Source organism: Podarcis tiliguerta (genome assembly GCF_965153285.1).
Source record: "Podarcis tiliguerta genome assembly, chromosome: 13".
NCBI classification, from domain to species: domain Eukaryota; kingdom Metazoa; phylum Chordata; class Lepidosauria; order Squamata; family Lacertidae; genus Podarcis; species Podarcis tiliguerta.
Window position 1 is genome coordinate 41,555,271 of NC_139546.1, and position 17,844 is coordinate 41,573,114.

At 47.6% G+C, this 17,844-nt stretch overlaps 1 protein-coding gene across 2 annotated transcripts; it reads left to right on the plus strand.

Moving 5' to 3' along the window:
* Window positions 1-419: 419 nt before the first annotated feature.
* Window positions 420-17,834, plus strand: KHNYN (KH and NYN domain containing). Of its 2 annotated transcripts, none has more exons than XM_083410189.1 (8): window positions 420-730; window positions 5,471-5,767; window positions 7,184-9,012; window positions 10,896-11,026; window positions 12,109-12,205; window positions 13,985-14,092; window positions 15,320-15,421; window positions 16,265-17,834. In XM_083410189.1, exons 2-8 carry the CDS (start codon window positions 5,549-5,551, stop codon window positions 16,584-16,586), a joined length of 2,808 nt encoding a protein of 935 aa, XP_083266315.1. In that variant the 5' UTR covers window positions 420-730; window positions 5,471-5,548; the 3' UTR covers window positions 16,587-17,834. The 2 variants fall into 2 exon arrangements, with proteins under 2 accessions (XP_083266315.1, XP_083266314.1); XM_083410188.1 differs by having other exon boundaries at window positions 421-690.
* The last annotated feature ends 10 nt before the right edge of the window (window positions 17,835-17,844 follow it).

The following is a 17,844-nucleotide window of genomic DNA, read 5'->3' on the forward strand; positions in this document are numbered from 1 at the left end:
TCTCTGGCGTCTTTCAGACAGGCTATTTCCCCCAGCCCTACCTGGAGGTGCCAAGGACTGAACCCGAGATCTCTTGCGCGCAAAGGTCGTGCGCCACCAGTGGCGTAGCGTGGGGGTGCAGGGGGGGCCGGCCGCACCGGGCGCAACATCTGGGGGTTAGGGTTAGGGGGCGCAAATCTACGGGTTAGGGGGCGCAAATTACTTGCCTTGCCCCGGGTGCTGACAACCCACGCTACGCCACTGTGCGCCACCACTGAGCCACGACCCCTTTCAGCAACGGTTCTTCCTCCTCCAATAATTTCTGGTGGCGCAGAACTCTCCCCATACTCAGAGGCCGGCTATTCCTCTCAGCTCCCTCTCCTAGGGAAGAGAGGAGGAGGAAGACCCCCCCCCGTCCCTGAATTTCGCAAGTAACGCGCTTCGCACTGCAAGGGAGGAAGTTTAAAAACTTGTACAGGAAGCCTTTTGCAAAGTGAAAGCCCTCCTTCCTCCCTGGACCGAGACGCGCCGCCCAGCAGGGAAACTCCGCGGCTGCTCAGGCGTTTCCGCATCGCTCCAAAATGGAAGCTGAAACTCGGGTCGAGAAGCGATGAGAAACAAAACCAAAACCGAGGCGAGGCGAGAGATGGGATTGGCTGGATCCTCACCCTCGGCCCGGCGTTGCTGGGACTCCCTCGCCGACACCAGCGGGTAGGAGACGGAGGAGAGCTGCCAAGTGTCGGGGAGGCGGGTGAGGAGGGGTCAGGGGGTGGGTGTCCCGGGACCGACGGGGTCTCCTTGGAAAAAGGAGAAGCGGGGCAGGATCCTTCTCCCTGTCACGAGTGGGAAGGATCGGGCGCGGAATCGCCCCTCTGCCCCAAAATGATTACATTGTGTAAAAGGAGGTGTAGCTATGAATTTAAAAAAGGGGTGTGTGTTTTGGAGGGGGCGCATTAAAGAGGAACGGTGGTGGTTTTTTTTACGCTTAGGGCGCAACAGGCGCTTGGTCAACTGTGCGCAGATTTTTAGGCTGGGAGGGAATCGATTGTAAACAGTGGGCGCTGTCAGAGGCAGGAGAGCGTTTTCCAGGAGCAAAGCTCGTTCCGTTGTTTGCAAGGCCCTTTCTGCGTGAAAAGGCATGTCACGGGGGGGGGGGTGTGAGCTTTTGTTTGCGTACATCCGACTGTTTCCTGCCTCGGTGTTTTGTCTCAAAGCTTCTTTGAGACAAACCAGCGGTGTTGTTTTGCCCGATGGATGAGCCGCAGGATTTCACTTCGCTTTAAAGGCTTTGCTGTCCGTTTAAATATTCAAGCTCTTCTCTTTCCGCTGAAGGATAGATTTCATGTTTATTTTACAAAATAAAAATGGAGATCTATGTTTTTCCCCCAGGGAGAATAAATTGTGGCTTTAAGGTGCCACCAGGCTCTCTCTTAAAGTTTGCATACAACAGGCTAACTAGGTAGACATTGATCCTTCTGATATTGGTTGCATTTATGTCCTGTGGCAGTTCAGATGTTGTTGCAATCAACTGTCCCCATCCCTGACCCTGGGTTATACTTGTTGGGATTGTTGGGAGGTAGAGTTGAGCAACATTGGAGGGCCACAGGTTTTCCCCCTCCTTGATTTAGATGTTGTTTCATCTTTTAGCAATGTTTCCTTATACTGAGTCACTCTATTTTCCCATTTAGCTGACTCAGCGATTCTCCCGCTTGTTTTAGACAGGTGTGTCCAGCCCCACCTGGAGAAGCCGGGTATTTAAATTGAGACCTTCTGCAAACAAAGCAAATAGATTTCATTGACCTATAGCCCTTCAGCGTTTATTTGCAAGAACAACAATTTCCTATAACCCCTGTCCCTCTTATGTTCCCTCTGCTCCGCATTAAGAGAGCTTTATTTATTTGCTCCATTTTTGGCTCTCATGCTCTGATTTATCCTCACAACAACCCTGTGAGGTAAGATAAGCTAGGAGTGACTGGCCCAAGGTCACCTGGTTAGTTTCGTGGCTGAGTGGAGATTTGAACCCGGAGCTCCCTGTCCAAAACTCTATACCACTCTGGCTCTAGGGATGCGGGTGGCGCTGTGGTCTAAACCACTGAGCCTCTTGGGCTTGCTGATCAGAAGGTCAGCGGTTCAAATCCCTGCGACGGAGTGAGCTCCCGTTGCTCTGTCCCAGCTCCTGCCAACCTAGCTGCTTGAAAGCATACTAGTGAAAGTAGATAAATAGGTACTGCTGCGGCGGGAAGGTAAATGGCGTTTCCCTGAGCTCTGGTTTCCGTCATGGTGTTCCATTGCACCAGAAGCAGTTTAGTCATGCTGGCCACATGGCCTGGAAAGCTGTCTGTGGACAAACGCAAGCTCCCTTGGCCTGAAAGCAAGATGAGTGCCGCAACCCCATAGTTGCCTCTGACTGGACTTAACCGTTCAGGAGTCCTTTACCTTTACCTTTACCACACTGGCTCTACCAATAACAATTTTCTAATCAATTCCGTCCAATCCCTGGCTTCTTTCTAGTGTAATTATCTGGCCTGCCCTCACTACAGCCCTGTAGGGTCAATCATTAATTAGTGTTCCCTGTGTTGCGGGTTGCCATCTGATTGGATTTTATTCTGATCCTGATCTGATTTGAGGATGTATTTTAATTGTCTGTCTGATTTTATGTTAATGTGTTATACATTTGATGTTAGCCACTCTGAGCCCGGCTTTGGCTGGGGAGGGCGGGATATAAATAAAATTATTATTATTATTATTATTATTATTATTATTATTATTATTATGCCTTATTAAGAAAGTAGGTACATTACTGCTAGTACATACCCCCTGCCCCGTTCTTCGTATAGCTATAAGTAACAGGAGTAGAAACTTACCGTATTTTTCGCTCTATAAGACGCACCAGACCACAAGACGCACCTAGTTTTTGGAGGAGGAAAACAAGAAAAAAATATTCTGAATCTCAGAAGCCAGAACAGCAAGAGGGATCGCTACGCAGTGAAAGCAGCAATCCCTCTTGCTGCTCTGACTTCTGTGATAGCTGCGCAGCCTGCATTCACTCCATAAGACGCACACACATTTCCCCTTACTTTTTAGGAGGGAAAAAGTGAGTCTTATAGAGCAAAAAATACGGTAATTTAAAAAGAAGGAAAACCCAAAAATTCTGGAAAGAAGCCCAGAATCTATCTGTGGGACAAAGTCCGAATACTGTGTTGACTATTAGCTAACTTACTATACGCACATCCTGCATTATTGAACTGGCTTAGGGCTGCAGTTCATTCCTTCCTTTTCCAACATTGGCCTTATTCCTAATACACAAATGCTGACCAGGGTGGCACATTAGAACCAAAGACACCACTGGCCCAGGCTGCTTTCCCTATATTTTTTCAGCTTTCACTTTCAAATAAATAGTTTTTGGCCCTCTGGATTGCGGAGAAGTAAGTAAAGAGGTATATATAAGCTGAGACCTCCCAGTTACTCCAGCCAGCCAATGTTGGGCCCATAAGTCCAAAGACACTGGATTGGTTGACAAAGCCCTAGGTGCCTATCTTTAATTTTTTTATATAAACATAAAGTTGATTTTATGTATGCATTTGTTATTGACTTAAAATGCTAGATGCCCAAGAGGAAAAGCACTTGGGTCTCTCTCTTTGTGTGTGTATTGTACAGTAAGGTAAAGGTAAAGGGACCCCTGGCCATTAGGTCCAGTCGTGACCGACTCTGGGGTTGCTGCACTCATCTCGCTTTATTGGCCGAGGGAGCCAGTGTACAGCTTCCAGGTCATGTGGCCAGCATGACTAAGCCGCTTCTGGCAAACCAGAGCAGCGCACGGAAACGCTGTTTACCTTCCCGCCGGAGCAGTACCTATTTATCTACTTGCACTTTGAGGTGCTTTCGAACTGCTAGGTTGGCAGGAGCAGGGACCGAGCAATGGGAGCTCACCCCGTCATGGGGATTCGAACCACCGACCTTCTGATCAGCAAGGCCTAGGCTCTGTGGTTTAACCCACAGCGCCACCCGCGTCCCTTATATTGTACAGTACTTAATACTATACGCTAATTTTGACCATGTTTATCTTCTGGTCACAATATTTCTGGCCGTGAACCTCTTGGTTTTGCTTCTACAATATGCAAAGCAGCCCTTGTACATGTTGCTTCACCTTACGCTCTTCCCCATGTTTTAAAATGAAACCAAGCACCAGACCTCGCAATCTCATAGCCCAGGGCCATATCAGCTCCACACTAGAAATGTATTAAAGGACTCTAGCAAAAATGCATGCTTCAGGTAGGTCAGAGGATTTGGCAAGTCATGCATTGCCTAATTCCTCTGGCATTGCATTTTTAAACAACCCTATTTCTGCGTGATTTTTTACATTTTTTATGTAGTTATTTTTTCCATAATTCATTCTGAATTTGCTAACCTTGGAATGACGTGAAAATGTTATTCTGCAGCTTCTTGGGCTTTTGTGGGCCTGGCCTGGCCTGGCTACTTCCTAACTAGGACCTTGGTTGTTTTATGAAAAGAAAATCAAGAAGAATTGGAAATAAAGTTCCTTAGGAGGCTAAGCATTGCTTTGCAAGCAGTTCCACATTCTGTGGATTTTCTGTACGCCGCTGAATTGCAGCTTGCGTTTTTGCTCCTGGGAATCTTGTGCTGATGAGCCAGTGTGGTGTTGTGGTTGAGAGCGGTAGACTTGTAATCTGGGGAACCGGGTTCGCGTCTCCGCTCCTCCACATGCAGCTGCTGGGTGACCTTGGGCTAGTCACACTTCTTTGAAGTCTCTCAGCCCCACTCACCTCACAGAGTGTTTGTTGTGGGGGAGGAAGGGAAAGGAGAATGTTAGCCGCTTTGAGACTCCTTTGGGTAGTGATAAAGCGGGATATCAACTCCAAACTCTTCGTCTTCTCTTCTCCTCGTCTGCTGTCTTCCTTTAGCTGCAGAAGTTGCATCTTCTCCCTTGCTGCATTTCAAATTCAGGTTTCTTTTTTTATATATATATAAATATTTTATTAAGTTTTACATAAAAAGTAAAAACAACATACAATAGGTGACAAACAAAACAGAAAAGAGTACACAATTACACAAACACCAAACAACAAAAAAAACCCTAAGAAACAACAAAATGAAAACAATTTTATCTTCATAATAGCCTTGCATTAACTTGTTTCTCCGACTTCCCCAAACCTCCCTTCCCTGTATTCCAAATCATACAATTAAACAACAAATCCCTTCCCTCTGCCTTATTTAAGTTCTTGTCTTAATTTGAATATCATAATTTAACTTATTCAATACTTATAACTTAAGATATTGAATCTTTTGATTTTTAAAACTTTTAACCAATAACCTTTTACATTCAATCTGATGTCGTTCTAACATTCATTGATCTTGTAGTATTTCTGTAGATAATCTTTAAACTTCCTCCAATCTTCTTTCACCGTCTCTTCTACCTGGTTTCGTGCAGAACCTTTCTCCCCCCCATTCAACCTGTGTTTTCGTTCCGCAGTTCGTTATCCACGTAACGGCCAGCCTCATCGCCGGAACGGAAACGTGGCCCCGTGGCCAGTGGTCGTGATCTCCCGCCATGACAAGCAGTGGCAGGACCCTGGACGAATTTGCCGTCTCCGAGGAGGTGCGGGAGTTGGTGACCCAGCAGCGCCCCAGGATCGAGCAGCTCTTTGGGGTGGAGCTGAATGTCCTGGGGGTCCTGGGGTCGGCACAGAGCCCCAGCGAGGACCTCCAGGGAGAGAGGAAGATCTGGCTGCAGCTGCAGGGATGCAGAGAGAATTTGCAGAGGGCAAAGGTGTGAGAGGGCAGGAGCGGGAGGGAGGGAGATGGTAAGGGTTTCTGTGGGTCTCTATCAACTAGCCCAGGTGTCAGCAAACTTTTTCAGCAGGGGGCTGGTCCACTGTCCCTCAGACCTTGTGGGGGGGCCGGAGTATATTTTGAAAAAAAAAAAAATGAACAAATTCCTATGCCCCACAAATGGGATGCAGGTGGCGCTGTGGGTTAAACCACGGAGCCTAGGGCTTGCCGATCAGAAGGTCGGCGGTTCGAATCCCCGCGACAGGGTGAGCTCCCATTGCTCGGTTCCTGCTCCTGCCAACCTAGCAGTTTGAAAGCACATCAAAGTGCAAGTAGATAAATAGGTACCACTCCGGCAGGAAGGTAAATGGCATTTCTGTGCGCTGCTCTTGTTCGCCAGAAGCGGCTTAGTTGTGCTGGCCACATGACCCGGAAGCTGTACACCGGCTCCCTCGGCTAATAAAGCAAGATGAGCACCGCAACCCCAGAGTTGGTCACAACTGGACCTAATGGTCAGGGGTCCCTTTAACTTTACCTATGCCCCACAAATAACCCAGAGATGCATTTTAAATAAAAGCACACATTGTACTCATGTAAAAACACACTGATTCCCGGACCATCTGCGGGCCGGATTTAGAAGGTGATTGGGCTGGATCCAGCCCCTGGGCCTTAGTTTGCCTACCCATGGACTATCCTTTGGAATCCAGACCAGAGACGCTACTCACTGGCCTGTTCTGCTGTTAAAATAAGCACCTAGCACATCTGGAATATATGAGCATAGGAAGCAGTCTTAGACTGAGTCAACCCATTGATCCAGCTAACTCAGTATTGCCTGCACTGGTGGGAAGCAGCCCTCCAGGTTTTGGGGCAGCCCTATGTGGAGATGCTGAGGACTGAATCTGGGACCATATGCATGCAAGCGAGATGCTCTCCCACTGAACCACAGCCCTTCCCAAAGCAATGGCTATATATCACCATATGAAGTAGCCTTTTACTTCCTTAGACCATAGATCTGTCCTGCCAAGTAATGCCTTTTCTGGCGGGCAGGGGCTTTCCAGGGTCTCACATGGGGGTGTTCCTTTGCTGCCTGCCTCCCGAGATCCTGGAGATTGTGAGGAACAGGTCTGGGACCTTCTACATGCAAAAGCAAATGCTCTGATGTTGATCTATGTAAAGAGCAGAAGTGAGCATTATGCCCTGCATGGGAATGCCACCATGGCAAAACTCCCCTGCAAAGGTCATATCTTCCAGCACATGGCATTCTTATGTACACAGGCCTTCAGCTGCTAATGACAGGGAGTGGAGAAACTCACTATGTCATAAAACCACCTTGCATGGTATGTGTTTCCCAAGGTGGCGGGGTTGCTCATCATGGAGATACCAACTGCAATATCACATATGCTCTATTTTCCAGGAATACATCAAAGGTCTCTGTGCGCCGGAGCTGAGTGAAGAGGTTTACTACCCCAAAGACATGCAGTGCATATTTCTGGGAGCCCAGGGGTTGTTCCTAGACTGCCTCACCCAAGGGACATCTGCCAACCTTACTTTCCTTCGCCCTGGCACTCTGTTAGTCTCCGGCTTGGCTGAATCCTTCGTCATGGCGCAGAGCCGGATCCAGGACTTTGTGGAAAAGCACCAGAAGAACCTCAGGCTGCCCGAGGAACAGGAGACCCAAGTCAAACGGGCCTTCCTGGAGCTGGTGGAAACCTACAATGACAAACACGCTATGGACCTCTTGATCCTTCCCACCTCGGTCAAGGAGGAGTTGCTCAGTTTGGTGAAGGAGATTCAGGAAGAAGATGGGGAGCACAGGCAAAGGAACAGATGTTGGGCACCAGGCCTCGGGCAAGACCATTTGGTGGGCTGGGAAACTAACATGGGTGGTGGCGGCAGGCCTCAGTCTCCAAGTAAAAATACCTTTGGCTTGCCCATGGGACTCAGTAGAGTCCAAGAACAGAGTAGAACTGGAGACTCTACCATTGATTTGCCTGCAGGCTTTGCTAGGCCTGAAGCATCTCCTCACAAGTCGCCACAAGAGGCTACACAACCGCAGTACTCTGTCAGGCCTCGAGATGTTAGGACTGACTTGCCTGTCACGGTTGGTAGGCCTCAAGACCATACTCTACCTCAGGTGTCAAGGGTTGACTTCTCCAGAGGCTTTGGTGAGCCTGAATTCCCCAGTAGGCCTCAGCACGACCTGTCTTGCTTGAATGGTCCTCAGGGTTGGCCTGAGGTAACAACCCCCACGAGGCCAGCACTTCCCAAGAGTTCCCCTAAACCTATTCCAAATGCACAGGCTCGGTTTCTTCCTGGTTACGGAGGCCAAGCTGAGTCTTTGCAGGATCGTCACGAGGGGAAGGATGTTCTTTGTCCAAGGGACTCGAGCCCTGCCAGCTTGCCTGAGGAAACCAGTGAAGAGGAGCCATCATCAGATGTCCTGTTGTCATCGTGGACGGAGAAGGAGTTCAAAATGAGGCTGAACTTCTTTAAAACCATGGGCTATGAGGAACGGGTGGTCAAGAAGATACTCTTGGAGGGAGGGGTATGTGAGGCACCTTCAACTATCCTGGACAGGGTCCAGATGGCAGAGGCGTCCCAGAAAGAAGGGGTTGCCCTCCCTCAGACGGAGCCTGGGGGAAGAGAGCGCTCTCTCTCTCCACCAGAAAAGAACCAGGATGAAAATGAGTATCTCCGGGAACTCATCAAAGCAGCTGCAGCCAACTGTGGCCACTCGCCAAGCGAGATCCCCACAGAGATACAGACAGGAGCCCCATTGGCAGGTCTGCTGAGGCGGCTCAATGAGAAGGGGGAACACCAAGAGGAGGCTGAGGCTGCAATGGGGGCCTCAGCAGCAAAGCTAGAACATGGAGGACACCTTGGTGCCCGGAGGGCGGCCATCTTGAATCACAGGGAATCTTCGCCTCAGAGGCCTCAGGAGAGAGGGGGGAACAGTGGGTCCCCTTTCCACGAGGGCGTCAGTTTGTCACCAGTCAACCCAGAGGTTGCTGCTTTCTCTCCTTCCCCCAGTGGTCACCTGTTCTCGACGTCCGATTCTGAGGGGAGCCAGTCGGCAGAAAGCACCAGCTTAGGGCTCCCCCACCAAGGCTCTGTTCCTACAGTAACCGGAGCCCAGCGCTTTGAGGAAGCCCTCCAGACTGAGTTCAAGCTCAAGTTGGCCAACACACCAGGGAAGAAGAACCTACGGATGATCATCATTGATGGCAGCAATGTGGCCATGATGTGAGTGGTGTGTTTGTAGGTAGCCTGGGAATGGGCTCTTCCTATTGGTATGGCCTGTGGTACATGAGGTTGTTACAAAGGAGAGGTAGCTATCTCGTGGACATTTTTTCAAATGTTATTGGGTTCCAGTACCTAGCCATCCAAGCCAGCCTGGCAAATGGTCAAGGATGATTTGAGTTTTAGTCTAGCAACTTCTAGAGGGCATGCTGGGTTGTGCAGCTCGATCTTTTCTTTGTTGCTCCTCCCTTTTAAGCGCCTAAACAAACCAAGGAGGGATATAGCTTAGTGTTATATATGAACCTGATATGGTGGTTTGTTTCCCTTTAACAAGGCTTAAACAATGGTTTGTATTGGTCTATGGATTGTGGTTTGTTGGGGAAAACATACCAGGGTCCTAGGTTCAGACAGAATGTTAAGTCAAGAGGTGGAGAACCTGTAGCCCTCCAGATGTTGCTGGACAGATGTTCCCCATAATCCATAATTTACCATGGTGTTTGAGGTTGATAAGAGTTGGAGTCCAACAACATCTGGAGGATGCAGGATCTCTTATCTCTGGTTTAATCCAAGGAGATTGTCTTACCATAATGTGTGTCCACAACCAATAAGAAAACAAATAATGGTGAATTTGTTGGGGTGTCTTTTAAACCCCATCTGCACATAACTGCTTGAAACAGGGACTATAGTTTGATAAGGATGTTTAGAGTTGTTAGGAGCCCTTTGTTGCCCTCATAGAGGTATAATCTCCAGCGTGGCTGTGGTAGAGTATACCATCCTGAAGGCCCCAATAGCCCCTGTTGGTTACTGTGGCTTTCCAGAGGTTAAGACTGCAGCTCCCATCTTCTCTAACTATTGGTCATGCTGGCTGGGGCTGATGTGAGCTGGGAGGCCCAACAGCATCGGGAGAACAGGTTCCCCATCTTGGAGATAGATAGATAGATAGATAGATAGATGATAGATATAGATAGATAGATGGATAGATAGATAGATAGATGATAGATAGAGATAGATAGATAGATGATGATAGATAGATAGATAGATAGATAGATAGATATAGAGATCTAGATCTAGATCTAGATCTAGATATAGATACACACACATACACAGTTATAGTAAAAAATGTACCTTCTAGGAATTCTGCCTTGGCTGGCCAAGGAAAGACTCATCTACATTTGTAGTTCACCAGTTCTCTAAAACAGGCGTTCCCAAACTGGTCCATGGACCACCTGTGGCCTGTGAGCTTCATTCAGGTGGATTTGTGTTTAAAGATGGGAGATGGCACATCCATCATATTAAATATTCATATTGACTTTTAATTGTAATTTTTAATGCTACTTTTATTTTGTATATATCTATATGAGAAATAAAAGTAATAAAAAATACAACTGAAAATTATACTGCATACAGCAGGCAGAGAAATCACTGAGTGGTTCCCCAAGATCTTCAGCAATTTTCAAGTGATCTGTGGGGGGAAAAACGTTTGGAAGGCACTGCTTTAAAACACGCAATGCTGCTAACCCCAGGGTTATCCACACTTCCTCTTCTCCCACTGCTCTCCCTTGAGAAAACAGCTCTTTAGTATTCATTTGGAGCAAACAGCATCTTGGGTTTTCCCCAGATTGCCATTTGTTCTGATCTATCGCTAAAGAGCGGTTTTTCCCTTTGAAAGGAGCGGGGCAATGGGGAAACTGCTTGGATTTGTGCCTAGAAAGTGTGGGTCAAGCGGAATACAGCTTGGACCCATGCTTTTTTACGCATGGCCCAAGCAGAAGTCCTTCTTTGATCTGCTGTGTATCTTGCTTCCTTTGCTGGGATAGGCAGTGGATTCACCTAAGTGATTCTTCTTATAGTCCTGCCATTTTGAGTGTCATCTTCTGTCCTCGTAGGCACGGTCTGAACCAGTTCTTCTCATGCCGGGGCATCGCTCTGGCCGTACAATATTTTTGGGACCGTGGGCACCGGGAGGTGACTGTCTTAGTACCTGCACATCGGATGGAAGAAGACTCCAATGTGAGAGGTGAGAGATGGCTGGCTCCCACCTATTGGGTGAGAACTCAGATGATATTTTTTGGGGGGCAGTGCTGTTGCTTTTTAAAAGCCATTAACTGATTATTTGGATTGATCTGTGTGTTATTAAGAAAGATAGGGCGATCTGCTTTTAATTGATGCAGAGACAAGTGGCCGCAGGCCCCCCTCTGTCAGAGGGAGTGAGCCTCTGAAGACCAGTTGGTGAGAATCCTAAGTGAGGAGAGTGCTGTTGCATAGGGCTTCCTATGGGCATCTGGTCGGCCACTGTGAGAATAGGATGCTGGACTGGACGGACCTTGGTTCTGGTCCAACAGGGCTCAATGTTTATGTTCTCACGTTATGCTCCATTCTTAAAAGAGACATTCCCTGCTATTTCGAAGATCAACTAGAACGCCTCTTCTAAGACAGTGCCAGATGTATCTATTGTAGCTTTGAGTGTGAATAAGTATTTTCATTAAAAATAATTAGGGATGGGGGAAACCTATGGCTTTCTAGATGTTATTGGGCTCTAGCTCCTATCAGTTCTGACTATTGACCACCCTGGACAGAGTTGGTGGTGGTCCAACAACATTAGGAGGTCCAGAGATTTCCCCATAACTCATGCCAGCATGAGAGTTTTAATCTATCAACATAGAATCATAAAATTTGAAAGGGACCCCAAGGGTTGTCCAGTCCCACCCCCTGCTATGCAAGCATCTGGAGGGCACTAGATTAGGGAAGCCTCCCCACACTTGGGGGAAGAACATCTGCCTTGCATGAAGAAGACGACTCCGGCATTCAATCCTTGGCATCTCGAGGTAGGACTGGGAGAGAACCCACTGAGGTTGATGGACCCAATGGTCTTGCTCAGTTTAAGACAACCTCCTGTGTTCCTCATGAAAGGCCACCTACCTACTGAGGAGTAAGTCTTAACTGGAACCAAGGACACTTACTTCCAAACAAACATGGATGAGATCAGGCCGCAGCCCCAATAAGAAATGAGGAGTCATTGAATGTGATGTTGGTGTCTCAGCTTCAATGCAAGTATCATTCCTCTTTGGTTTTTTCCCTCTCTCTTTTCCCCAACCACAGAGCAGCACTTTTTGATTGAGTTACAGAACCTGAGCATCCTCTCCGTCACGCCGTCACGCAAAATAGATGGGAAGGGTATTGTGCCGTACGACGACAGGTCAGCAGAGCTCTCTGAACTTACCATAAAGGCAATTCAGTGTTTCTATGTATCAGACATGGCAGAGGTTTGCCTGTGGGCACTGAGTGGCTGTTCCCTGTGTGAGCGATCTCCCTGATCTCCCCCTGCTGTTGGTCTACCTGCTGCGAGATCATGGAACGTTCAGCTGACATTTTAAATATTAGTGGGGAAGGAGTGGAATGCTGGAGCTCAGTACAGCTCTGCAGGAGAGACGAAAAGTCTGTTTGGTCTGAGAGTTTAGCCAAAGGTTGGACAGAATTGAGGACCCACTTTCGTTTTTAGCTGGAACACCAAGGTCCACCCCAAAAAATCAAAGGAATGACATTGGGGGCGGAGCCAGATGCAAAGTGGTCCTGGGGTGGTGGTGGAGCCAATTATCTGCTGCGCCCCATGAGCTCATGCACTGTAATGCATGTATACATTCAGATCTTCACCTGTGTTACTACAGAACAATAATTCCAACTGGCTGATTTGTGTGGGGGAAGAGAATCCTTAACTCAGGCATAGGCAAACTCGGCCCTCCAGATGTTTTGGGACTACAACTCCCACCATGCCTGACCACTTGTCCTGTTAGCTAGGGATGATGGGAGTTGTAGTCCCAAAACATTTGGAGGGCTGAGTTTGCCTATGCCTGCCTTGTTGTTGTTGTTTAGTCGTTTAGTCGTGTCCGACTCTTCGTGACCCCATGGACCAGAGCACGCCAGGCACTCCTTTCTTCCACTGCCTCCCGCAGTTTGGTCAAACTCATGCTGGTAGCTTCGAGAACACTGTCCAACCTGCCTGCCTTAACTGTTGTTAAAACAACTGGGTGTCAGAAACCTTCAACCATCGAATCTCCTTCCTGTCCAAACCTGTTTTAGTCAATCAGAACGTTTCTGTCGCTTGATTAGTCGGTGGAAGGGTTTGATCTCTTCTAAACCGATCAGTCAATAAAACATTGCTGTTTCAGTTTTTTGCTTTCTTCAAGGCGAGCGGTGATGGGGTTTTTGTGTGTGGCGGAAACTGATGAAAATATCCTTTGTTTCTCTGGTCTTTTTTTTTTTTTGCTTCAACTTGGACCTTCCCTGGGATTTCCCCCAGGTTGGGCTTTCCAGATGTCAAGTCACCGGATATCGCTATGCTTTGATGAGGTCACAAGTACGAGGGTTTGGGGCAGAAGTAGGAAATGACTCTGCCAGCAGATGGGCCCGGGGTGGGGGTGGCAGGCATGATTTTTGAGTCATGGTGTAACTGACAAGATATGAAAGGGTGGTTATCACAGAAAGGAACTGAAGCACGTTGTGGCTACCAAGACACAGAGTGAAATTCTGAAGTGATGTCAGTCACACCACAGAGAGTGATATTCCAGAACCAAATTCTCAAATGTGTTCCGTTTCCTTGGTATATTTTTATCCTTCTCCTTCCGTTATTTCCTCACAACAATCCTGTGAGGTAAGTCAGGCTGAGAAAGGGGGGTAGGGACGGGGAAAGCTGTGACCCTTCCAGCGTACTGCTGCACTCCAACTCCCATCAGCCTTAGCCAGCATGTCCGAATGGATGATGGGAGTTATAGTCTGGTAACATTAGGAGGGATTTGAACTGTGGTTTCCCCGGTTGAAATCTACTGTGCAATCCTGGCCTGGAGTGGAGGATGATGTCATCGCAGTGGGTTTTCATCGGGTTCCAGTTCCAGTTTTCATTGGGTTCTGTAGCAAACCACTAAAATTTTTAAAAAATATTCTATTTGACAGGTGTTTTCTTCCCTTCCTATGCCTGCAGGTTCATGCTCAAACTAGCGGAACAGACCAACGGAGTGATCGTCACCAACGACCAGTTCCGGGATCTTGCGAAAGAGTCGAAGAAATGGATCCGAATCATTAAAGAAAGGTGCTGTGTGGGAATTGGTGACAGAGTAGCCTTCTTCTTTTTCCTTTTGACCTTCTCGATTGTGCCAGGCTTTCACCCTCAGTTGAGCAGGGCTGGGGAGAGTAGGAAAAAGATGTGGATATATAGCCCTCCTTCTCTGGAGAGCTTTGGTTGCTGTTTGATCTGTGGCTTGGGAACTGGGTAGATGGGGGAAGTTGAAGAATTGTACTCTGGCCCCTGGGCTTAAGCAGAAGGGCTGCAGCTTAATGGTGAGAGGCTCATTCCCTGGCATGTCCAGAAATTGCTTTGGGGAAAAACAACAACAACCTCCTTTTGTTGTGTATTTTACTTACGTATTGGTTTTTTAGCTGCAAGCTACCATTTTGGCGGGGATGCGGGTGGCGCTGTGGGTAAAAGCCTCAGCGCCTAGGGCTTGCCGATCGAAAGGTCGGCGGTTCGAATCCCCGCGGCGGGGTACGCTCCCGTTGTTCGGTCCCAGCGCCTGCCAACCTAGCAGTTCGAAAGCACTCCAGGGTGCAAGTAGATAAATAGGGACCGCTTACTAGCGGGAAGGTAAACGGCGTTTTCCGTGTGCGGCTCTGGCTCGCCACAGCAGCGATGTCACACTGGCCACGTGACCCGGAAGTGTCTCCGGACAGCGCTGGCCCCTGGCCTCTTAAGTGAGATGGGCGCACAACCCTAGAGTCTGTCAAGACTGGCCCGTACGGGCAGGGGTACCTTTACCTTTACCATTTTGGCACAGAAGTGACCTGTTAATTAAAAAATGATAAAAACAACACCGAGGTAGATGAACCAATAGCCTAAACTTGTACACACCACACATTTAAAGCACATGACCAAGGAATCCTGGGAATTGTAGTTTACCTCCTCACTCAGCTACTATTCCCAACACCCTTAACATTGTTCAAACAGCTGAACTGGCTTCCCAGAGCCACAGATCCTGGAGTTCCCTAGGAAAGAGGGATGATGGTTCAAACACTGGGAATTATAGCTCAGCACATGTAATGAACTACAGTTCCCAGGATTATGGGGGGGGACCACGACTATTAAAATGGTGTGTAATAATGTTTTAAATGAACCGTGCAGATGTGGCCTGAATGCCACTTCTTTCTCTAGGCAATAGGAAGTGCCCGTCAAACTGGTTTGGATTAGGTCCCCCTTGCCTTAATACGTGCCATCCATCTTTACTTTACTCTTCTTGACTCTGTTTCTTCATGTACCATCCAGCCTTCTGCAGTACATCTTCGTGGGGAATATTTTCATGGTTCCCGATGACCCCTTGGGACGAGACGGGCCCACCATAGCAGAATTCCTGAAGAAAACCCCCAGGTATGCACCCACACGTGGAACAAGTGATCTAGCTGAGTGGAGTCGGGAAAGGCATTTAACATGTTAAAAAGTCTCCATGGGCCGGAGCAAGCAGCTGTCCCTAGGAAAACACCCTTTGTTTGTGTCCCCCGCTTTCCAACCACAAAACAGAAGTATATATATTTCAGTGCATGGTGACACTGCTCCATCTTGTGGCCAGAGAAGTATGTGGGTTGGAGCTACAACAAACCTGAGTGGAAATTATACTGCCACATATCCTTCCAAGTTCAGGTTGGCTTGCAAAGGGGTTCAAACGGCAGTTGATATTTTATAATAGTAGCATTGAGATTTAAGATACGAAAGGGAAGAAATGGGGAGTGGAAGGTAAACATAGTCAGGTATTGGATATTTTATATAGCTGCAGAATGGCCAGGAGGCAGCTCTTGGGACAAAGTTAAACCAAATGGCAGCCGGTCCCAGGGAGGTCGATTCCGTGGGCCTTGCTTTCTCGCCTCAATGCCTGAGGCAGTTATAAGGAATGGTCAGTTATGGAGGCAGTTCGGGGAGGAGAGGAGCTAAATAGCAGTTGGGTCTCAGAAAAGCCAAGGTAGAGGACCTTGCTGCTTCTACATTTTTTAACCTTGCCCTCTAAGGCAGCCTCAAAGAATGGCCAATGATGGAGGCAGCTCTGGGAGGGGGTGGTCAAAATGGCGGGTGGGACCTTGTGGCAGAGAACACCTCAGTGTCTTGCCCTGCAATATGGGTTTCTTCCCTGAAGCCTTGAACCTTTTAGTTAAAAGGGTTGTCTCCACCATCTAAACTCTTCCTTCCTGAAACCTGCTTTATGTCCCTTCACTATCGCAGGACCAAGGCCCCAAACTGCCACTCCTTCGCTGGCCGGTCTGTGCCTGCGTCTGTCCCCGTGGGCCGTGCATCGCAGACAGAGGTCCTTCAGCTTCGAGACAGGAAGCCACCCGGAGGGTTGCTTACGGATCGAAGGAAGAGCCAAAAACAGAACTCGCCAGAGGAGCAGCTCCGGCCCAAGGGCGAGACCGAGCGGCTGAGGAGAGACCTCCTGGAGATCTTTGTGGACCAAGACAAGAAGGTTGATTTTGTGCTCATGCGGGAGCCCTGCTGCCATGACCTCAACAAGCTTTCGGAGGCGATACTCAGCCTCAATTTCTGAGCCAGAAAACTTGTTGTCTCCCAAGGGGGCTGTGCATTTATCCATGCAGCTGCATCCAGAATGGGCTCGCCCATGCTGGTATGACTGGTTTTTAGCGCCAGCTGTCTGTTCCTGAGGGATACAGAAGAACCTTTTGCTATCTCACACCGTGTGGTTATTTTCCCTCAGAACTCTCTTAGTACGAAAATCACAGAGCCATTGATGGTTCTCCTCATTAGCCAGTAGCAATAATGATCAGTTCAAAAAGCACCTAACATTAAGGTAACTCAGGGTTTAAGATACTGCGTGCTGGGGGGTAGCCAACAGTTGTGCTTACTGGATGTTGTTGGACTCATCCCTGACCATTAGTTGTGCTGGCTGGGGCTGATGGGAATTGGGAGTCCAACAACATTTGGAGGGTACCACATCGGCAAGTCTATATGGCCAGCCGAAGCTACACAGAGCAATACGCCCCTGCCCTTCAACCTGCATGGTTGGGCAAGTCTTCACTGTGAATTTAAACTGATTTAACTGTCATGGCCTCCTCACACTACCACAGAATTTTGGGAAATGTTCCATGAGGCAGATTCCTGACAGGATTCTCAAGCCTCCACACAATATTACACCACCCAGGAGTCTGTGGGATAAAAAAAAATAACATGGCAGTTATATTAATTCCAGACCAACTTGAGAAAAGTTTTCAGATGTCTTAGGGTTAGTCTAAGGACAGCTCCTTGGAAGGCCCTTGTACACCTTCCAAGTTAAGGAAGAAATCATAATGCGACACGCAAGGGCACTTATTCATAAACTGGAACTGTTTTAGATGATGTCTTGGGCTGAACGAAATGCCTTTTTACCGTTTAAATAATCTGTCCCATAAACATTGTTGAGCACACTTCCTGAATTTTAAGACAGTAAATATTATATATATATACACATTATATATATATATATATATATATATATATATATATATATATATAAACATTCTGAGATTTTAATTTCTTAAATTTACACCCAATGTGTAGATTATAGTGTGCTCTTTCAGTTTGGGATAACAAATTATTATTTTCAAATATATATATATTTCTTTTAAAAAAATGAAAAGAAAATTCTTCTCCGTTACTTAGAAAATGGCAAAATATCCAATTCCATTCCCAATCAAGGAAAAGAAGAAATTTTGTTTTGTTTTCCTGGGATGTAAAAAACAAACAAAACTGGACTGTTTTTAAAAGCTAAGAAAATAAACCTGTTTTCTTGACCAAGCTACATGTTTGTT